The sequence below is a fragment of the Centrocercus urophasianus genome, unplaced genomic scaffold (assembly GCF_019232065.1).
Source record: "Centrocercus urophasianus isolate 14NV4802_14NV808 unplaced genomic scaffold, USGS_Curo_1.0 seq_53, whole genome shotgun sequence".
Taxonomy (NCBI): domain Eukaryota; kingdom Metazoa; phylum Chordata; class Aves; order Galliformes; family Phasianidae; genus Centrocercus; species Centrocercus urophasianus.
In genome coordinates, this window is record NW_024885122.1 from 770,945 (window position 1) to 794,045 (window position 23,101).

Below are 23,101 nucleotides of genomic sequence, written 5' to 3' on the forward strand. Positions count from 1 at the left end.
TGCTGTTCAGAGCCTGCTAGTTACTTTCTGACTAAGCCCAGCCCCTCGGCTCGGAGCTACTTGGCCTGGAGCTACTTTTCCTGGTGGCGACGTGCCTGCACTGTCCCCTCCCTGTACAAAAGTAAAACCAGCCCTGGGACTCCCGCAAAGCACAGGTCACACCCTGAGCGCCAGGTGACAGACTGCGCTCCTCCCTCCGCCCCTTGTTCAACACAGAGCAGGCAAACGACTCCTAAAACTTGCACAGTTTATTGTGCTCTTTGCCATGCCGCACGGGGCAGCCCGGAGCAGCCCTGCTTTCGCGACCTGCGGCCCAGGGCTGCAGCATGGGGTGGCCGAGCCGGACTCACAGTAACACCCCCCGGCAAAAGCGCTAATAGCAGTGCAGTAAGGCAAAATTTTTAACTGTTAAAAAAAACCACAAGATTTGTTCATAAAACCGCCTGGGGAGGGCCTGGGCACAACGCGCTCTCTCCGTTGCTCTGGGCCAGGCAGTCCTGTTTCCATGCTGACAAACCACCAGCCCTTCTGCTTTTTTCTCAGCATGAGTGAGGAGCAGCGGCCGCTCCCTGCCCCAGCACTGCAGAAGGCTTTCAACACTATGGTTAATGGCCCAGTGCCACGTGCAACCAGCAGAGCCCTGGGGGTTCCCTCGGTGGGTCACATTCATGGGGTCAGCAGCAGCAGAAGCTCTGGAGAAAAGGTGTGAACACAGGGAAAGCAGCAGGGGAGCTGAAGGACAGCATGTTACAGAGCCTTCCACACACAGCAACAAGATACCTTCACTGCGTGTGCAAGAGTGTAACACTGCCGTGACTATCCGTATGGTTAAGCTGCTGTGAAACACCTGGAGCCCAACAACTCTGTAACAGTGGAGTCCAAGGCACCTTCTGAGTTTGGTCTGTAGGGAGATCTTGACACCTCCTGGTCCCCAGCCCAGGCAGGCAGCTTGCTTGTTTCATGTGTGTGCTGCTGCCCCAAGCTATCACAACAGTGTAGTGCAAGCCCTGCATTGCCAAGCTTTGTTAACACACAGAAATAAGGAGCAGTAGGAGACTACCTGCACAGCAGCGTTTCTTCTTCTGAGACCCTGCCACGTTTCTGTGCAGCTCCTCACAAGGAAGCATCCACTCAACAGGATAGAGCAGCTACCCACTACCCACACTGCAGTAGGAGACTATCTGCACAGCAGTGTTTCTTCCTCTGAGAGCCTGCTGTGATTCCCTGCAGCTCTTCACAAGGGAGCATCTACTCATAAAGGGGTCGAACACTTGCACACTGTCCCCTGCTCCTGCTTTCCTCTAGTTCCAGTTCTCAGTAGTGACGTGAGCGCCAAGAGCTCCCACAGCAGCAGCTCCTCCTTCCAACAGCTCATCCATCCTTGCTCACCTACTTGCTTCAAAAACTGCCCCTGTGCCTGAGCACACGGTTTTTCCAGAACCCGCAACAGCAGGCAGGCCTTTGGCACAGGCACCCAGATGTTCTCGTGTCAAACAGGAGCATTACCAGTAAAAGCTGTGATAGGGAAATTTCCAGGAGAAGCAAACATTTTCAAGAAGCAGTGACATAAAGAAAACAGTTAATGGTCTGAGCAGTTTCTGGTCCAGAGATTGAGCCCTGTTTTTAGCTCAAATGCTTGCTCCAGTTCCTGCTGGACTGCCCAGAACTGATGGCTGAGGTCTCAGTGAAAAGCACAGCTGAAGGAAGAAGGGAGATTCTCCGGTGAAGGTTCTTCTTGCAGCTCTTGCAGCTCTCAGCCTGCACTGTGTCCACTGCTGCAGAGGGTGCTCCCAGAAGAACCGCAGCCCATTCTTTCGGTAGGTATCATCCCCAAAGCCAGACCTCATCCAGGGAACCTTCCCCACCCACCCCATATATACCCAGCTTCACACGTTCCTTAAAGTAGTCCATGGCCCAACAAACAGTGGATTCAACCCTTACTTCAAAACAAGCATGGCCTCTGTCCCATCCTGCCTTGTCAGATGGAGTCCATGAGTGAGGTAGTACTCCCGCCGGAGGAAGGCATAGAAGTAATCCGAGATGAGCAGGATCTGCAGAGAGATGATCAGACACATCAGGGATGCAACCAACAGGACACACTTGTGACAAAGGGGTTTAAGAAGCTCCTAGGCTGTTCATCACAAGGCTTTGTGATCCTGTGAACACTCCTTAGCCACTGCCTGACTGCACAAAACCAAGGGAGGCTTTAATTTATCTAATTATTTTACTACCGGTGTGCTTTCAGATACCTCACCTACAGAGACAATAGTTCCACAAACGGTCCAAAATGTATGACAAAAGCAGGCCATCTGTGCTGCAGCTTTACAGACTGCCCCTAAGCCTCACCACAGGACTCCTTCCATGCAAATGCTGTCATGCAGCTCAACCCAAATGCTCCAAGTCTCCTGCTGCAGACTGCAATTAAGTACTTTTAAATTGTGGTTGTTTTTCTGTTGCCATTTCTACTCAGGAAGGGTAAGAATCTTCCAGGCAGTGGCAGAAATACCACAGCTTCAGAGGTTAGCTTCAGCAAACAAGTTTTAATAGTCTAATGATCTACACCAGACTAAGGGCTGAAGGGAAGAGCTGAAAAGTCAAGTGGCTAAGAGCAGCTCCACCACTTTCTGCCTCCCTGCTGTCCTGTCCTCTCCATGAGGCAGACAATCCTGCACTGCTCACGGACAGCTGGCTGAACATGAGCCAGCAGCGTGCCCAGGTGGCCAAGCAGGCCAATGGCATCCTGGCTTGTGTCAGAAACAGCAGAGCCAGCAGGCGTGGGAGGTGATGGACCCTCTGTACTCAGCTCTGGTGGGGCCACACCTCAAGCGCTGTGCTCACTGTTGGGCCCTTCACTGCCAGAAAAACCTGCAGTGTGTCCAGAGAAGAGCAGTGAAGCTGTGAGAGGTCTGGAGCAAAAGTATTATGGGGAGCAGCTGAGGGAGCTGGGATCGTTCGGCCTGGAGAAGAGGCTCAGGGGAGACGCTGTAGTAAGGAGAGTCGGCCTCTGCTTTCGTCATACATTTTGGACAGTTTGTGGAACTATTGTCTCTGTAGGTGAGGTTATCTGTGAAAGTCACAAGGTGACTTGTGATGGGATGAGAAGTAGTGGGCTTAGTTGCACTAGGGGAGGGTCAGGTTGGGTATTTGGAAGAATTTATTCAGAAAGAGTGATCAGACATTGGAACTGACTGCCGAGGGAGGTGGCAGAGTTGCTGTCCCAGGAGGTTCACTAGAGAAGGGTATGCGGCACTGCGGGACATGGCTTAGTGGCACGGCAGGGATGGGTTGACACTGGGCTAGATTATCTTAGAGCTCTTTTCCAATCTTTAGGATTTTATCATTCTAATTGACCTGATGCATCAGTAATGCCACTTGTCATTCAGCCTCCTACAGTGCAACCCTTCCTCTCCATCTGAAAACAGCATCACATAACCAGAGAGGGAAACCTTTTCAGTGCCAAACCAATTTCCGTCCTAACGTCCAGCTGCCATTAGCAACTTGCTTTGTGGTGACACACCTGGGGAACTCACACTGGGGAGACAGCTTCATCTAAGTATGCTGCAGTGCTAAGAGGATGGAGGAGGGCACAGCCAGCCTGCTCGAGCTACTGTTAAAGGCAGCTGCCCGTCTTTAAGGTTCAGTGGCAGAAAGGGAGGATATGGAGGATGGAGTGAAATCCAAGGGAGAGAGAAAAGGGCTGCACACTGCTGGGCTCAGAGAAGAAAGTTGGAAGGAGAACAGAGAAAGGCAGTGGTGCTCACAGAAAAGGGTGAACAGCAGAGCTTATTTTGTCTGCTTGTTCTGCTTTACTGACTACATGAGATGCTCCATTTATACTAATACTATTACTAGTTGATTTTGTTTTCAAATAAATATTTCTGCAGATGTCTTAATGGGAAAAGAAGGAACTGGGATTGGCAGGGATGAAGGCTAGTTCTTTCTCACAAGGAAATCAAGAGAGAGACTTTTTCACTGTCTGCATTGGCACAAAGCACAAGTCCTTGCAGGATCTGCTATGATTTTCTCAGGTAGGAAATACAATCCTTTTCGGTCAAATCACATGGAAGTTTTACCATTCCTTTCACTCCTCAGCAAGACATGGTTAGAGAGCTACTGAATCACTACAGTTTCCTAAGAGCCCTTCTTATTAGCATCTCCATCTCCCCCTTCCACGTTGGATGTGGCTCTGGGCAGCCTGGTCTAATCGCTGGCAATCCTGCCCATGGCAGTGAAGTTGAAACTAGATGATCATCGTGGTCCTTTTCAGCCCAGGCCTTTCTATGATTCTATGATCTCTCTTCTCACTCTACTCCCTCTTCTTGCTTTTACAGAACAGAGTTTTACAGCACAGTGTTCATTCCCATTTAACAAGGGGTTGGGGATATCCAGTCTCTGGCAAAACTGCTCCTTTAGTTTTAGAAGACGTAGGAGACACAGACAAATGTGAATGGCTGAGGTACATAAAAAATCAACTTTAAAATGAAATGAACATAAAATTGTTCCAGGACGTGGGGAGTATCTGCAGCCCATATCAAGTAGCAGAGAAGAGGAAGGACTTAAAAAAGGTCATAGCAGCTGGGTATATCAGACCTCATCCTCCAGGATTGCTAAGCTCTGTTTCTCCTGAGGCCAGTGGAAGTCACACAAGTAGAAGGGAACAGCCCTGAGAGAAGGAGGGAGAGCAAGGCCTGCACAAGCCCAAAGCCCTGCATTTCAATGAGGTGAAAATCTGGTGCCATGCCCAGTGTTAGAGCAGTTCTCACTTGTCTGCTGTGGGGTTCCACTGCTGGTGCCCTATACTATTTTCCATTTTCCCTTCTCTACTCTCTTTATCACAAGTGCTATTTACCCTGCCATACTGAAATGCTTTTCCTTTGCTATCAAGCATTGCATTGTGTAACTTGTGGTGTATTAAGCTGTAGTTTAAATACCACATGAATTCTCTCCTGTTAGTGTGCCAGAAAGTGAGGTGAGGCAGATTTCAGCCAGAACAGAGAAGTGGGAAGCTGCTATGCAGGATGATAAGGGGTGCAAAGAGCAGGCACATCCTGCAGAATTACTCACTGGTTTCCTTCACTCTACTAACCTGCCCTATGTTGAAAGTCAACGTGATGGCGTAATAAAAATTGGAATTGGCACTTCCTGCAAAAATCCAGAGATGCCACAAAACAGGGAACAGGAGGGAGCAGGCGATGAGCATACATGACAGGATGAAGATGTTCCGAAGGACTGCAAAAGAAAAAAAAAAAAAAGCAGTTAGCATTATGCATTACTGAACTGCCCTGCTCATGCAACAAGCACGGGCATCTCGGCTCTCTGCGGTGGGGAGAGGCACTTGGCAACTCACACTTCTCTGCAACAACCAAACTTTTACAGTTTGGACAACTCCCTGGGAAGCTTTTATAAGACATTCTCTTTAAAATAAACAATTCTGCCCTTGCTTGACTGTGGCCCCTTCGTTTGTAGCTCCTTCCTTCTAGGTTCTGCACTTCCAAAGATCAACTCTTCCACTGAGGACTTCTGTGTTCTTCGTGTCTACCCTACAGACAGCATTTAGTAGTTTGGAGAAGGGTCTTTCCATCAGCATCAAGATTCAGAAAACAGAGCATGCCAATCCCTAGCCCCATCAAGCTGACTATCTGGACAAAAAGCGAACCCACGGACCAAAGGAAAAAGACATACTGCCTGAGGAGATGGTAAGGAAATTAAAGCACCATCAAGGAAAACATTCATATAGGTCTGAGAATCCTTTAGGAGGTGGAAGTGCAGCCAGAATCCATTAGCCTGCATGAGGATGTACGTATCAAATGGCCAACAAGCAAGCACAACTTTGTCGAAAAGAGCTCGGAACTACTAAGCCAGAAGAGATTTTGTTTTCTGCATACTTTATCCTGGCAGTCGTCTTGCTGTGCCTGGCTGTAGCTCAGCCAACGTCCCTGAAGTTAACAAAAAGAATCCCAATCATTCTGCAGCTGGAGGGAGCTATGTGACATTTGATGAGCACTGCCACACCTCCACGTCTATCTTTTCAAGCTTCTTGCTCCACAGTTCTGTTCACTCACTGTGGGATGGGAGCAGGTAACAGGTGACTGTCCCTCTCACGCTCACACTCCCCTCCTTCTGTGTGCTTGGAACACGCAGCTCACTGAAGCTGAATTAGGATTTCCAGAAGTATGCCACCTCATATGGCTGCAGCACGCTCAGGGCTAACCTGAGGCTTCCTGCCCTAATTTATTGCAGCTGCTTTGGCCTTAGCTTTCACTAGTCTGAAACCAATAGGGCGGATGGTCTCCAAGTCAGACAATGCCCCACTCACTCCCTACTACTGATGCTACAGAAGATGAGCGTCAAACCCAACATACCCAAACTCTCTTTACTCGTGATTATGTCTCCTGCTACCAGCCAGACTGGCTGCCTTACACCAACCCAACTCTGTTTAGAGGAGGCTGCAGTAAAAGCTCAGGGCAGACTGACGGCGCTGGTGAAAGCTGTTTGTTTAAGCTGACTTTGGCAAGTAACACCAGGAAAACACATTTATAAAGTGCTTGCAGAAGAACTACACTTGGCAGGCTTGTAGCAGGTTCTACAGTCAGAGCTTGAAAATCATCAGGTAGCTCTCTGGTGACTTACAGAAACAAAGAGGTGAGAATTAAAAAAAAAAAAAAAAAGACAAATTCAACTGACGTAATTCAGTTGCTTTCACTTGAAGCAAACAAGCACATGTAAACCAAAGAACTGCTGCAAGGTGTGGGACTGTATGTAAGGCCTGTAGACTAATCAGTTGCAGGAGCAGCAGTCAAATTACATAGCCTTAATGGGCAGCATGAATGTACTTGACACAAGTCACATCCTTCCTACAGCACTGTAAGAGGTTCTTACAAAAATATCTTAATTCAGAACAACTTTGAGAGAAGGAGAAGGTAACGCACAAATGAAAATTCCTTATGTGACTTCTTCCAACCCTAATCCCAAACATAAGGTAGAGAATTTATCACCAGCAATCAAGGTTTCCTTCACAGGAGGCTACAAGAGCCTACAGGTTTGGATTTGGATTAGTGGTGGCAGTTACTGGACTGACAGCTTCCCATTCCAGAGGAGAACAATCAAACACAAAGAACTTACACCTGTAAAGGTGGCTCCAGACTGGGAGAAAAGCCATATACAGTGCAACATCTCCCACTGTGGGATAGGACTTGAAGATAGAAATGATTGCGAGCTGGACAAACATGAAGAACACAGGGTGTTCCCTGGAACAGAAAGACAAAAGGGTTAAGAGGATGCAGTAGGTTCTCTGGAATGGAAATAAAGATCAGCAAGAGCACAAACATACTGTGGGTCAGGCTCTAAAGACCCTGTTGTTCTCTGCAAGCAAGCCTCTCAGTGCTGGGTGGGACAGACTGAGTTGCTTTGCAGGGAAGCAGCACAAGAGGATGCACATTTTCTCAGCTGCAGAAGCCTGTTGGAAAATGCAGCCCCTCCCCTCAGTTCCCCTACAGCACTCCAAGCATCTTGATTTCAGGCCGTATGCAGGCATTTTCTTATGCTGAATTTGCAAGAGAAAGTCATGTGTTACTGCCTGTGTCCACAGGCTGCTTTTAGCTGTCCACACACATAAGCAGCAGGATGGGGTTCCAGCAGGGGCAGGAGTGATTGCTGTCCCCACAGACACCTGACATGGTTTAGGAAAATGGTATTTCCATCTCCAAATCTAAGTGCATATTACTAAGACAGCAACGAGGCTTTCCAAGGCTGTACACCAGTAGTACGTTTCTCAGCCATAGCCTTGGTGAGAAGGGGACTTTGTGTGTTTTTCAGTCCAACCTGCTCCTCAGAGCAAAGTCAATGCTGAATTCAGGCCAGACTGCTTGGGGCTTTTGTTCAGTGAGACCTAGAAAACCTCCAAGGAGGGTTTCCAAACCACAGTGCCCTACTCCAATCTGTGACTGCTGCCAAAGTGATAAACTGTTCTCCTTATATCCAGTTATAATCTCCTTTCTTTCAACTTACAACCATTGTCTTCTGCTGTACACCTTTGCAAAAGACTCTATTTTCTCAGAAACCTCCTCTTAGGCATTGAAAGGCTGTTATCAGACATTCCCTAAGACCTTCATTCTGCAGACTACAGCTCTGTCCCTCAGTTCCTCTCTACCCTCCAGCCCACTGACCACCTTTGTGGTCCTTCACTGGACTTGCTCAAGCTTGTCAACTTCCTGTTGTCAACTTCTCTACTGAGAAGCTGAAAACTAGAGGCAGTGTTCTAGATGGAGTTTAATGAGCACAACCACTCCTGTGATACGTGGCTGAACAAGAGGTATTTCCCCTTCCATTCCATCACAACATAATAGAGGGGAAGAGTAAAACTTTGGGAAATGAGGAAGCTAGGCTCCATTAAAAAAAGCCCTTTTCATGCTCATAGATTCAGACTGCGATGTCAGCCTTATAACCACTGCATGACTGTGAGAATTAGAAAGCTAATGAAGAAACATACTTACTTTAGCTTTACTGCCAGGGGAATGGTGTAGAAGAACACATTGATTTGAAACACACATACAAAGAAAAGACTGAAGTGTTCAAACATCTCTGCAAAGAAGTACCAGAAAAGGCCAATATTGGGCGTCAGATCTGGAACAGAAAGGCTGAAATTGAAAAAGAAACATAATTTTTAATTGGCTGTTCTCCATGTAACTGCTTCTGTAACATTAATTCAGTGTTGGGTGCTATTGAAAGGAGGGCCTATATTTTAATGCTGTGGAAAAGAAGTCAAAGAGGTGAAAATCTGGAGACGAAAGGGATTAACCCTTTCCTATGCCCCAGCAGGATTTAAACCACTCCTGAGCAGACATTACTCCAGAGTTGGAAACTCCACAACTACAGCAGCTCAATAATCAAATCCATTTCCGATCTAATCAGTGGAAAACATCTCCTGTCTTCCTTAATCTTGCTGTTGCTTAATTAACAGGATCAGGCTAATGGCAGGCCTTCTCCACACATACTTTTCGTGTGTTGCCAGTAAAATCACAGATCACATATTCCTTAGGGCAGGGAGCAAGACATGAGTGTGATGCATATGGAGCAAAATAAATCTGGTAAGAGTTCTTATACTTACATAAACCCGTAAACAGACGGGATAAAATCCCACGAGTTGAGGAGGAAGAAGGAGAGGCAGATGATCACCACCAGGCTGCACAGGTACAAGGCTGTATACTGCATGGTGAAGAGCCAGAAGCTTTTACTTTTTGGTTTTATTGGTATGAACTGACGCTGAAAACAAAACACAAGGAGGCAAATATTCCTCATCAGTTGGAAAGCCCCAAGAAAGCCCAAGAGTTCAGAACATCATTTGAAACTGACGGAAGAAAGCACCAAACACCGGCACTGCTGCACTGAGACGAGCAGCTTTAAGCACAGTGTGCTCTCCAGTTAAGTTCTATTTCCAGAACTGTGCTTGAAATTGAAGTGTCCAGCCTGGCAGTTTCTGCTTAGTTTCTGCTTTTGTGTGCCTACGATATGGTTCCACTGCCAGCTTTCTCCTCCATGAACCTCCATTGACTGAGGTGACCAAGAGGCATGCTCCATGACCAACTGTCCTGTGATGGCAGCTCCTACCACATGGACTGTGCTCATGTTCTGCTGAAATTAGGGAAAGAGGAGAGCTGATGGGTTCCTCAGCACAACAGAGCTGCTGTACAAGGTTGTTCCTTGAAGACAACTGTTACAGCCCTTCCACTGCCACATACCCTGAAAGGTCAGCAACAAGCCCTTGTCACACATACAGGCACCTCACTCCAAAAGATCTGAAATCCCAGCTGCATTTGTAAAGACAAGTGTATACACAGGGGCGATGCCTTGGGAACTGCTCAGCTTTCTCCACCTCCAAGGCACTGATGTCGCTTTTCCATTTGGCACTGGGGTTTGCACTGGCAGGATGTGCTGGCCAACTCTAACTGGCACAGGCTCTGGGGAAAGCACGCTCTGTTTCCTCAGTTAGAGTGCATTTAACACAATTTGCTGGAACAATCTGAGCAAATTTACCAAGGATTTTTGGCAGGACAGATTGGAAAGTGCTGGAGAAAAGCTATTTAACTCTGTACAAAGAATTCACAAAAGATCATTTACAAATATAGATAAAAGAACACACACAAGCCTGCTCTGCTTTAAAGTCAGTCACAAATCACTCATTTAAACACCAAAGCACTCGTTGCTGCTTGCAGACACAACACTTGTACTTTTCTATTGCCAACAGGAAACACAGCTCACACTGAATTTGGAAAAAAATGGTAGCAACATATAAAATAAATGCTCCTGAAAATTAACTGAAAAACAACGTTGGCTCTGCTGAAATTGTAGTCTTGCAAAGAGTAGCAAAAGACAAACTCCTGAAAAAAGTAAGAGATTGTCAGGAAAAGAGAATGGACAAGAACTGAGTCTCCATCCCTTTCTGAAGCTCAGAGACTTCAGAACAGGTTGTGATGAACTCATAAAGATTAGCTAAAAAAAATGAAGTACCAAGACTTAAATGAAGTACCAAGACTTAAATGAAGTACCAAGACTTAACAGCAGGACTTCCAGATGGTAAAAATCATCAAAATGATCACCAAGTGATCTGTGAATGTGAGATAAGAGTCTTCTGCTAGTAGTTACAGCCTCTCCTTAACCCCACATCAGGATCAGACCGGCAAATTATCAGTGCTCATCAATTCTGACTCTCTGTTAACTCACTGTTTACAACATCACCAGAAGAGCTAAGAGAGAGGTCGGGGGAAGCATGCAGGCACGGTTAGATGGATCCACTGGCTGGCTAACAGCTGCCTCAGCTTTAAACCCTGCCCATGCCTACAGGTGTGCCCACCAGTCTCCTGCTGGAGTGGCTGTGCCTGGAGCAGCATCTGTTGAGCTGCTGTGCACCCGTAAGTGACCAAGGTCAGCCCTGCAAGAGCTCACCCTCAGCCCTGATAATGGGGAGGAAGAACGCACCAGGACAACCAGCTGCTTGCACAAGCACATCTTCTGACTTAAACGAAAAATTTCTGAGTTTTTTGAACACACAACTCTTCATTCAAATGCAGCGAGCCATGTCAAAGGAAATTCTCCAGGCCTAAAATCCTTGTTGTCACGAAGAGTGACACAAAGAGTAGCACACATTTCAGGCAAGCCAAAGGCAATCTGTAGACTGCTTCCACTTCCTTTTCTCTACACACAGGCATCTCCATGAAGGCTTTAAACTTAAACTCTCAGTGGTGTGAGGAGAGAGTTACTTTTTCTAAGGCTCTCCTCCCAACACAAAGAACTGCAGCTGCACACCTACAGTAAGACAACAGAGATCAACAGTTAGCAATCATCTACCTGTAGAAGGTAAAGCAGTGCTGGAGCAAACAACGTGATGGGGTAGAGTGACTGGTATGTTGCTAGGGCCAAGAACACAGCACTGAGGAAGGCACTACCTACAAAAAAAAAAAAAAAAAGAAAAAAAAAGAGTTTATTTGTAAGGGATATTTAACATAAACAAATTCGCAGATAGGAAATCCAAATGGGAAGAAATTCATAACCCTCTGCAATGGCTTATAAGTATCAGAACACCTCATGAAGGCTAGCAGAATGTGTGCTGGAGAGTGGGCTTTTATCTACATTTTGAACAGACAATGATGTGTATGAGTAAGAACCACTCACTGGTTTCTATCTCCTACAATTCACACACACAAAGAGATTCATGTAATTCAGTCTATATATAAGTCTACATTTAGGTCACAATGGCTCTGTTTATCTGTGGGAATGCATTCACTTAAGTCATATTCGCAAGAAACAGCTCTTTGGTGTGTGCCACTCATCATCAGAATGTGTCAGGGACCTCAGCAAAGCTCTGTGAAAGAGTGCAGTGAAAATCTGCAGCTGAAGGAATGAAGGGACGTCGGTCCTACTTTACAGATACCAGAACACAGAGAGACACAGAAAGAACTGGCACAGGTCTCCCACGTGGTCTTAAAACCAGCAGTGTCTTTACCAAGGAAGGTTTCTGTGAGGTGTGACAGGTGGAGCTAACTGCTGAATGTGCTCACTGCCCAACTGCCAACGCCAGAAACCAAGTCCAAAAGGTGCACAACAAAGAATACAAGCACCCAGTGCAGTAGCCTGGTTGTAGCTTTCCACCTTGGAACACTTTATGAAAGTTACCTGTAAAAATGTAGCCTGGAAGACAAGAACCTTGACTCAGTGTGTTGGGCTGACTGTCAGCCTGTGCCCACTCACTGACATCAAACACTCAGTAAGCTTTTCCCTGCTTCCACCTTGCAAAAGCATCACCTGGCAATGAACTGCCTCTGCTCTACAGTTCTAGCTTCCTAAACACAAACCACCCAATTAATATTTTTTAAATTATTTTTTAATTAAACTCAGTATTTTATTGTTAAATTCTGCATACATATAAAGAAATGAGTCATTATCTGATATTCTCCCTTTGCCCAGCTTAAACACTAGAGGCTGCCACACTCCCAGTGATGGAGGAGACAAGGGGGACAGCAGCTACAGGTCTGAATGTGACACAGCTGTAAGTCCCACAGTATCAGTGAACTAAAAATCAGGTTAACCAAGTGGATCCCACACATTGGCTTCTGGAAATGCTTCTAAATGGAAACCCCTCCTGCCTCAATGACTTAATCAATGGAGGAAATCTTTCTTTTGGAAATACTCCTAATAACAATCCAGCAGTTTCCTCTGTGATGTCTGGTTCTGGGCACTTCTGGAGACCACAAAAGAGATCAGACCCACCTTTCATGTGACCCGAATGTACTCCTAAAACTTACATGCCCAGTACAAATCACATATGCTAACATACTTCAGCACTGAGGGTTCACAAAACAAACAGAAGCCTCACTTAACACTGGTACAAAGTGAAAGAGCCATTTTGCCATATGGAGCTCCGTGAGTCTTTGGTTACTGTTTTACTGTTTCTGCTTCCCCAAAGCTCAGTTAGCTAATTTCAATCCCACATTACGTTTGTAAGTAGAAGTTACAGGTTTTCAAACACAAACTCATGGTGTACATGCTGTGGGTGCATACTCACATACAAAAGAAAGAGCAGCAGAGCATTACGTGCTTCTATACACAGACAGATTTTTTCATAAACAGAAAACCACGTGAAGTCAGCCAGGAAAGTGGGTAGGTTTTTAGAGGAGAAACTCCAAGTTACACTGAGACAAAGGGAAGCTTTGACTTATAGTACCTTGGGCTCCTGTGACTTCAGGTCAAACTGAGACACTGCTCCCACCAGGACCTGATGTGTCCCACTCACATATCTGTAGCAAGCATTTTTGTAAAATTCTACATTGATGTTATTTCTCATCATGACAGAAAGATATAAAGAAAGGCTTTTTGTTTATTGTGTTACCTCTTATTGTAGCCAAAATGAAGAATGCAATGACAGTATTGCTGATGGCACAGGTGGACTTTGCCACACAAGACATCACAGTGTAGGGGTTTAACAGATAGCTGAAAAGGGACAAAGCTCAAGTTACATTTACATCATTCAAAGGAGGTAATTAAAGAGATATTCAAACGAAAACCAGATGCAGTTTGCAATTTCTTTTTGTTTATTTACATGCTATGGGTTCCTCTCATCACCAAACTCACTCAGGCGAACAGGTGGTTCTATCTGGAGCAAAACCCAGATCTTTGCAGTGCAGCCTGAGGCACCATGGCCACAGAGGGCACGCTGGAAAAAAAGGAGATGGGAAGATTTCTAAAATGCCAAATTCTGTCTTATGAAATGACCACCAAAAACATTCCTTGCTTTTCGGAAAGACTGTGCATTTATCCAGCCAGACCCAGACCCACTGGATCTGAAGCTTTCTGCTTTTCACAGTTACTGGCTCTGAGAAATCAACAGCAGGAAGAAGAAAGCAAGACGGACACAAACCCTTCTGGTGCATGACCAGGGAGTTTCCCTCAAACCGTTTGCACCCATGCACTCCCAGCCTGGCAGAGCAATCACGCAGGCTCCCCACGGCATAATCAGAGCACAGAAATGCCAGCCATGAAATCCGGCCCATTTTAACTGCAGTTACTGAAAGACAGTGAGCCCTGAACGCCTTCACCTTCCAGAACGCAGCTGCACTTCAAGGCTGCCAGCTTCTGGGGGTGGTTTACACAGTGTTCTCCATTAGCTAGGTTCAAAGCCCAGAAACGTGCTTGGAAGGCTTAGCAATACAATAAGCAAGATAATGGGATGCTGCCCCTAGTAACAGCTACATCAGTCACATTAATAAGCGGACAAGGCTGATGACTTCCTAATTGCCTTTTTACATAAACCTTGCTCCCACCCCTGAGTGCCAGCTCGCTTTTGCCCGTGTTCCCACAGACAGAAAGGCCACAGCAAGAAGTGTGATTTAATGACAGCCTTCCTATGAGAACATGCACCAGTGTGAGGGACAAACACAGAGCAGCCTGCGCTTTGTGAATGTGAAAGGCAAAACTCTACCTTCCTCACCCTGGAAAATTTACAACATTCATGTGAGAAAAAATAACTTTTCTTTTGGAAAACTCTCTTTGACACAGAATAATTTAAGACAATGATTTACTTAGGTCAAAATCCTCATGGAAAAAAAAAAATCTTTTATATTATGCTATATATCTTGCTTGTATATTATATATTTTAATTGAAGCTTTCTGAGATCAGAACACATTTAAAATACAGAGAAACACCAACACGTGACTTTACTAAACTGACAACCTGGAATGTCTTTGCGCATTACATACATACATACAATTCTGGGAAATGCAACTTGAAATATTAAAAAACATCTTGCTTGAGTGCAGCCAACTCTCCTGACTGAAAAGACATCTGAGATATTTGGCATAGAATCAGCTCTGCCTACACCAGTGTACTGACAAAATAAATGGGAAGTCGCCTATGGAGACACAAGACTCTTCACAGCAATTGCTGACCTCATGCTGCTGAGTGCACTGAGTAAATCTGCTTGTTGGCACCATACGTTCAGGAAAGCATTCGCTTTAAAATCAAGTATTTGGGAATTTTATGTGGAATAGGAAATGCAAGATTTTATGAGAAAAAAAATCTTCAGCAAATGTGGAAGTCCTGAATCAGAAAGAAAAATCCAGAGAGCAGAAGAAGCAAAGCAGCCCACTGCAATTGGAAAGAAGCAATACTTACACCAGTGCTACCTTGAGGGGGATGTAGTGCATTTCCATGGGCGTCCGGATGAGCTCAGCCACATCTGGTGCATATTTATCCAGCTCTATCAGGAGCTTTTGCTTTTTGAACTGAACAAGGGAGAATGACCAAAGACTGTCAGGTGAGGAAAGTAATTGTTTCATACCAGTTAGGATCTCCAGTACTACAGAACATACGTCAGTTGACTTTGTAACCTCACTGTTCAACACACAAGCCCCAGAGAAACCAAGACACAGAACTGTGCCATCCTGATTATTTCGAAGGTAGATATCCCTATGTCAAACCTCTTCCAGAGATCCCAAAGCTCTCTCTCCAATATACCTTGTATTTGATGCTTTTGATGGAGACAAAGGAGAAATCCGAAATATGAGCTTACTGAACTACGTTGTGGTGAGACAAAAGGAGAGGACACTGACAATAAATTCTCAACAAGTGAAATAACTCACACGGATTTTTACATGTCAGCAGTTCTATTGTGTTATTTCTTCAACCTCAGAGGACAAAGAACAAGCTGGATGGGAGATCACACAGTGCTGTGGACAATGCAGCCTCCCTGTTCACATTAGTGCTCTACCACTGCCCCTCTGGGACAACAGGGAGAACAGCACTGCTTACACAGTTAGAGGAAGCTGGGAGAAATCATTCACCCCCAAAAATAGGTAAGAGAAAAATATGATAGAATAATACATAATAGAACAAGTCATGTTTGGTATTGAACTTTCATCTTTCTCTGCACAACAACATATGTCTCCTCAGCATCCTACAAAAATTTGGTCCTTCCTTTACACTTCTCCAGTCTGTCTATTAACTCATGCTGAGTGCAAACACAAGCCATGTTTTATCTTGAAGGCAAGTTCAGGATAAAACATTCCACTTTCTAGCTACAAAATGTATGGAGGATTGTGACAGAGGCTGGACAAATCAATAGTTCAGCAATTAAATTCTGCACACTTCAAACTGCTGCAACAACCAAAGGTGAATTTTCAGTACACGTTTTACATTCTCACACCCCTCCTGGGTATCACAACCCTGGAGAGATCAGCATTTCTTTGGATATTGTATTCTGAGGAATTTTTAAATTGTTTTAATTCCTTTCAGATTAAAGAATCAATACTGCAGCAATCATCATTCACATACTGTGCAATAGCTATGGAAGTTAATTTGCTTCACCCTATAATATGCACACAACAGAATTTAAAGTACTTTAGCTGGTTTACCACATTTAGTCCCTATGTTGTGTTGGTTTTTTTTTTATATATCCAAGGGATGTGCTCAGATTTACTGCTAAGTAAGTAAATCTGCTTGGTAACAAGGACTGGTTGATGCTGCATCCTATGAGACAAGTTTCTCTGGCACAAGATATTTGTACTTGCTTGGAGAAGAGGACCTGCAATACTGACAAGTCAGCTTACCACAACTTTGTTGTAGTCCTGGACGGCCAAGTAAAGGGCGACAGCTGTTAGTACATCTGTTATCTAAAAAAGCAAATTAAGTAAAACAAGTGAATGAAGAAAAACATATTGGACTCTTCTGCAAACTTGAGAAAGGGCTCTGATCTGACTTGATTAATGAATAAACAAGTTTTAAAAATGCCAACTAGCTTGCTGATCTGTGCACACTGTGGTGTGTCACACCCCACCAATGAAAACAGAAGCCATGGGATGTATCAAAGACATCAATATTTGCAGAATAACAGAATGGGGAATTGCAGGGATAACAGAAAACGAATCGGTGTTATCAGGGCATGGCAACACCAGGACAGTGCCCAGCTGGCTAAATCCACCTGCCATGAATCCAGCACGACAGTGCCTATAGCTGTCCTGCACTTCACAGGAAGCAGCAGTGAAGAACTGGTGTAAGCACAACCCAGATGGCTGCTAGCCCTGCTACAGACCTGCCAGCAGGGAAGCTGGGGACAGAGGCTCCACCAGGTGGTATGTGCAGCCAGCTATGTGATTTCTGTCCTTCTGAATTACACAGGACTCACAGATCAGCTTACAACAAGGGACATTCAGATTACTGAGCCATCTCTGTTCTCTTTATGGCCCTGGATTTCAGCAGTGGGTTTTAATGAGAAATGTGGCAACACAGGGATTGACCTGTAAGAGGTAAACCTTGAAATGTGAAACCAAATGTCAGCGTCCTGTCCCACTGAGGGGATATTTAACAAGCCAAGAACTAACAAGCAAACAAAAAAAAGAAAAAAAAGAAAAAAAAGAAGAAAAAAAAGAATTTACAGAGCAAGGGAAAAGCCTGAACTTCGGTTTGTACATGCAAAGCTGCCTTTAAAATCAAACTGTGAGGTCAACAGGAATTTGGACTACGGGGAGTCTGAAGGTCCCTGATGCTTGCAGGAGTAAAAGGAAAGTCGCGCTCAGCGTTGCACAGAATGGGACCTTTCAAGAGCAGCTTTGCAGGGGCACTCACCATGAAGACCAATTCAGCATATTCAATCAGGAAGTGAAAGAGGTATATTATCAGTGGGGTCTAAGAGAGAGCAGAAGAGAAATCCATGTCAAACAGTGCTCACCTCCATTTGGACAAACCAGCCCGAAATTCGAGGAGAAAAACAAAGCAGCGCAGTGAGAGGCTGCAAAAGCTGACCTTCCTCAGCCTCCTTCCCCAGGCTGTTACTTTGGAGTGAAGTGATAACCAAACCACAATTCACTGAATATTTTCTTTGCAAAGTTCTCAACACATTTTATAAAAGACACGCCAACTTGGAAAATTATATTCTATTCCCAACTTTCAATTCTACAGCACAGTGGTAGAGCTGCAACAGAACTAAAAAAGAAAAGTTTCAGGAAATCTTTTTTTTCTTTTTTTCTAGAGAATCTCTTTTTTTCAGGTTGTTTCCGTGTCTTTTGAAAGCTTTTCCTACACAGCTGGTCACCCTGCTCAGCCTGTTGGTTAGGCAAGCTATTTATGGAGTAAAAAGAAAGCATGTGAAAACAAAGCAGTGGTTCTGTTATTCTCATACCCCCGTAGTTCCAGGGCAAGTAGAGGAGCAGGTTTCTGAATTATTCCTTTGACAGAAAAGCTTAATCTGGAGGTATTACGTTCACATGGTGTAAAATTTGGTCTTCACAGTGAGAAAATAGAATTCTTTTAAAATACTTTTAACATAATGTGATGGTATAACTAAGCATCCATAAATACTTCATGGTCTGGGAGAAAATTGTTTCAGAAAAAATTTACTGAAAAGAAACAAATTTTCAGAGACACCCAAAGCGTGAGACACACGCAGGTGACACCACGTGTAAGTGTTTTTTCATACCAGTAATGCCATTCAAGGGACAAAAGCCTTTGGAGGAACAACTTGCTTTCCAAAATGAGGAATAAGCAATGCATGACTGCGCTCAAACCCAAGATGCTGCTATGCAGCAGAATTACATTCCAACTGCCAGCAGCTCTGTATCTCCCTGCTCCTGCCTCTACTCACAGGAACAAAGCATTTTATTTCTTAGAGTTTTCTCCTATTCTGGACTCTCCTTACCCACCACAAGTACCACAGTGTCTATCATTTGCTCTCAACAGTTGTTCTGAGAACTGTGAGCTACATTTCCTCACTGTGTGGAACTCTTGCAGACACAACTCCACATTTTCTGAAATCTTTGGGACAAGATAAGTCCATCATCTTTTGCCAATCCACATGCAATAAGACTAAGAAATGTGCTGCTGGAATATCATGTTTAAAATAAAGCATGCATACCAACCTCATGAAAAATAGCTCCAGAATACGGTGAGACCCCTAAATCCAGCAGAGCTAATCCTTCGACCACTGAAACATAAAAGAAATCTGCATTAGAATCCTGCAGTGCTGGAAGAGAAAAAAAACTATAGTTCTCAAAACACCTATGCTCATAAAAATCTCACACCGAACCACCATCTGAACGGGAGGCACAGAATCTCACACAAGCAACCATCAGCTAGAATTGATTGCCTTCTAACTTCTGCTCTGCAGTCCTGCCATTTGTTTCAGACAACGCAAGATGTTAAGAGATGAAATGTTTTGCAGTTATCTGTATTTATAAATCACATGTATTTACTGATTTTAAGTCACCTATTATGTGACATGTGGTATCTACACTGGAGAAATAATTCTGACTGAAAACTTGGAAGAGCAGAAGAGTTCAGGTGGAAGAGACCCACAGTTATCATCGAGTCCAACAGCCTGATCCCTTGTGCTGGGCCAGGCAGGGAGGGGTTTGATGCTCCCAGCAGCCATGCACCACTGTGCTCTGCACTTGCCACTAGAGCAGTGCTGATACAGCACTGGCATTTTGCTCTTGTTGAGCAGCACTGGCACAGCATCAACTCCACAGCTCTGAAAGCTAGCAGGCCGGGGGTGGGCAAAAGGTGGGGAGGGGACATTGCTGGGGCACTGACCTCAACTGAAGGGATATCACACATTGTGTGACGCCACACACGCAGTGACAGGAGCTGAAAAGGGAAGAAGGGGAGCTCTCATTAAGAAAATGTCTGTCCACCTGAACAGCCACTAGGCACACTAAGGACCTGGTTCCCAAGATGCAGTTGAACTTAGCTTGCTGACTGGGAAATAGAGACCAGGGCACACTGCTGGCTCCTGCTGTGCGTGCTGCCACCAGCGCCCCCAGCCCCTTCCTGCTGAGCTGCTCCAGCCACTGGCTCCCAGGCCGTGCCTGTGTCCTCACTGCTCTGTCCCCACTGCACAACACAGCATTTCCCTTTGTCAAACGTCATGCTGCTGGTGACGGCCCGATGCTCCCACCTGTCCACATCCCCTACAAGGCCTCTCGTCCTTCCAGGGAGCCAGCAACCTCCCAGTTCAGTGCCATCAGCAGCCATGCTGAGGATGCACTCCACACCCAGGTCACCGACAGAACTGTTTGAATAAGACTGACCCTAAAGCTGAGCCCAGAGGACAGTGCTAGTGACCACAGGCCACAGGCAGGTGCAGCCCCATTGCCAACAGCCCTCAAAGCTTTACCACTGAGCCAGTTCATCACCCAGTGCAGCATGGAGCCATTTGTCACACAGCTGAACAATCTGTCAAAGGATGCCATGAGGGACAGCAACAAAGGCCTCACTGAAATCCAGAGAAACTGCCTCCACTGCCTCCCCTTCATCCACCAAGCAGGTGACCTTCTCATGGTATATGAGGTCACCAAAATACAAGGCAGGACTTCCCCTTCATGAGCACCTGCAGACTGTGCCTGATACCAGCTTTGTTCTTTAAGTGCCTTCAGTAGCCCCCAGGGCAGTCTTCTCCATCACTTCTCCCTGGACTGACAGGTCTGGAGGACCCTGGCTCTTTCCTTGTGTCCTTCTGGTGGGTGGGTGTGATGCTGGCTGTCTTTGACCACAGTCCCCACATTCCCAGTACCTTTGGTAAATTGCTGGGAGGAGTCCCACAGTAACACCCCTCAGCACTCTGGGCTCACTCCTGACAGGCCCCAAAGACTTCCGAACATTCTGCTGATACAAGTGCATCCTTTTAGTCATCACAGATGGAAAGTCACTGTTTCCACAGCATTAAATGCCCCCACCTTTTCCTCATGCCTACTTATTAAGTGACCATCTTCATCAAGTATCAGTCCAGTGCTTTCTTAGATCTCGTCTTGCTGCTGACACACATAAAAGAGCCTTTCCTCTTGTCTGACACCACACTGGCCAACATCAACTCAAATTGAGCTTTGTTTTTCCTCATTTTCTCTCTGTAGATGTGAACTGCAGCTCTACACTCTCCCTGTGAAGCCAAACTTTCTTCCAGAGGTTGTGTACTTTCTCTTCTTGCCCGTTCAGCCAGGCAGCCCTCTGCCCCACCTGCTTGTCACACAGTGGATAGCCTGTTTTTAAAAGATGGTTCTTGAGAGGCATTCAATTTTGATGGGCACCTGCACCCTCAGGAGTGGATCCCCAGGGTACGCTGATAACTAGATCCCTGAGAGGCTTACAGTGCAATTTGAACTACGCTACCTCATTATGTGTAGAGGCCTCAAACGAATAAAACGAGATGGAGAAATGAACAGATTACAGGGAGCAACAAGAGGCTTTTGGATCAGCTCAAGATTTTTGGATATGCTCAAGAAGCAGATTCCATTTCTGCCCTCCAGCTCAGGCCCCTAAGACAGGGCTCCTTCCCAGCTGGAGGCACAGTCTGATGATCTAAGGTGGGATTTAGAAGGAATCCGTTGCTGTAAGGGCAGTCTGGGGAGCTGTGTTTTGAACCTATGAAGTGCTTTAAAGATCATCAAATGCATTCATGCTTTTTGGCCTTTATTACGCTGTGCCACTGTATGCTGCCCCAAACCTGCGGGTAATTTCACCTGCATGGTACCTGGATATTATCTCCCATGGGCAGTCTTTATGCTTGGCTCTGGGCTCAGATGCCTTGATGATGCATGTCACAGAAAAGCCTTGGTTACGTCGCTGCTCGGTCTTCAGACAGGGTTCGGATCCGGAGTTGGTAACAAGGTGAGGCCACAAGTGAACACAGAGAGCGGAACAGCGAGCAGCAATGCCGGAACGGCCTGGTTCACGGCGCGGCGCCCGCACGGTCACAGCGCAACGGAGGCGACTCGGTCACAGCTGCTGACGCTCTCCCATCTCCTCCCTGCCCACGCAGGGCCGCCCCAGCCCCGCTCCGGGCTCCGCGTCCCGGCAGCCGCCCGCCCGCCTGCCGGCCTCGGCCCGTCCAGCCGCCCGCGGAGACCGGCGCGGAGCCTCACCTCGCTTCCAGGCGTTCAACGGCGACGCCACCTCGACCCGCTCGGCGATGAAGGCGGCGAAGCTGGAGCGATACAGCGCGGCCCGCACCGTCACGGCCGCCAGGACCACCAGCACCAAGGGAGCCGCCATCCTCGCGGGCAGACGCCGGCCCGCCGCCGGCTGTAGTTCGCGGGCGGCGCCGTAGAACGGGGCGGCAATGCGGGGCCCGGCCGGGCGGACTACGCTTCCCAGAACGCCCCGCGCCGCCGCCGCCGCTCCCTACGGCGCTCGGAAACTACGGCGAGCCCTGCGCCGGGCCGGGCGGGGCGCTTCGCGGGCGCTGCGGGGATCCCGAGCCGGTGCCGGACGGGAGCTGTGGGAGAGGGAATGTTGGTTTTGCGTAACGGCACAAGAACGAAGCTTGTGCGACCGAGTGCCTGAGGGATCGTCGTACCGACACGTTGCGGCTCGGGACCGAGCTTAAAGAACTGCGTTCTTCAGTAGCATCGGGAAATGCGTTAGAGCGGATCGGATCTGTGCGACGAACGGCAGGCAGAGGGAGGGCTAAGTGTGAGAGCTGATCCCAGCACAGCTAACAGGGAAGAGCTAAACGGGAGCACAGGGAACGGGAGCGATAATCAGGGGCGGGATGTGTGATAGGTCAGAAGTGGGACGGGCTGCGAGGAAGCAGAGCTTGTGGTGGGCGGTAGGACTGGAGCTGCTGCGTCCTTCTGGTCACGGAGCGAGGTAAGGGCCGTGAGGTGTCACTGCGGGCTGGGGAGGCTCTTGAGAGACAGCGAGGAGCCTGGATCTGTGATTCCGTTACCCTGCAAGGGACACGGCCAGAGAAGGGTGAAGATTTAGACTTGAACTGAAAGAGAAGTCTGGGGAGTTATGGGGAGTGATAATGCTGGGCCTCGGAGAGAGGAAGAAAAGCCCTGGGAAACGCTCCTCTGGTAGCCCTTGGGAAGGATGCGGAGATGGGAGGAAAATCCGGTGACTGGGGAAAAGATGAAGGAAAAAGGATTCATTATTGTGTTTTTTGTTTGGACAAAGGAACTTATTTCAGGGCAGCATGTATTCTGGCCAGAATATGAATCAGGTGGGGATTGGTGTGCAGATTGATGGCGATTTGTCGTTACCTGAGGAATCGTGTTTGAATCCACCTACCTTCCTGTGGAAGGGTGAAAGGAATAAGTCAGACATAGAGCGTAACTGCCTGGA

The 23,101-nt window shown here is 46.6% G+C and overlaps 1 protein-coding gene across 3 annotated transcripts; it reads right to left on the bottom strand.

Annotated features, from left to right (window-relative positions):
* Nucleotides 1-233: 233 nt before the first annotated feature.
* On the bottom strand, nt 234-22,040 carry PIGU (phosphatidylinositol glycan anchor biosynthesis class U). 3 transcript variants are annotated; one of them, XM_042835508.1, is made up of 13 exons: nt 21,898-21,953; nt 19,574-19,627; nt 18,901-18,965; nt 17,612-17,671; nt 16,597-16,659; nt 15,164-15,273; nt 13,382-13,482; nt 11,344-11,441; nt 9,107-9,261; nt 8,493-8,636; nt 7,123-7,247; nt 5,087-5,229; nt 234-2,051 (listed from the first exon to the last, which is right to left on the bottom strand). In XM_042835508.1, exons 4-13 carry the CDS (start codon nt 17,612-17,614, stop codon nt 1,938-1,940), a joined length of 1,056 nt encoding a protein of 351 aa, XP_042691442.1. In that variant the 5' UTR covers nt 17,615-17,671; nt 18,901-18,965; nt 19,574-19,627; nt 21,898-21,953; the 3' UTR covers nt 234-1,937. The 3 variants fall into 3 exon arrangements, with proteins under 3 accessions (XP_042691442.1, XP_042691441.1, XP_042691444.1); XM_042835507.1 differs by lacking the exon at nt 19,574-19,627 and having other exon boundaries at nt 21,898-22,040; XM_042835510.1 differs by lacking the exons at nt 19,574-19,627; nt 21,898-21,953 and adding an exon at nt 21,507-21,719.
* Between the last annotated feature and the right edge of the window lie 1,061 nt (nt 22,041-23,101).

What these genes read in the sequence shown, in the direction of transcription:
- PIGU (XM_042835507.1), bottom strand. Translation starts at nt 22,027, where the DNA reads ATGGCGGCTCCCTTGGTGCTGGTGGTCCTGGCGGCCGTGACGGTGCGG. An exon ending in CTGGAGCTATTTTTCATGAG is followed by an intron (nt 17,672 to 18,900) that starts GTTGGTATGCAT and finishes GCTCTCTCTTAG; the next exon opens with ACCCCACTGATAATATACCT. An exon ending in CCGTCTGTTTACGGGTTTAT is followed by an intron (nt 8,637 to 9,106) that starts GTAAGTATAAGA and finishes TTTCAATTTCAG; the next exon opens with CCTTTCTGTTCCAGATCTGA.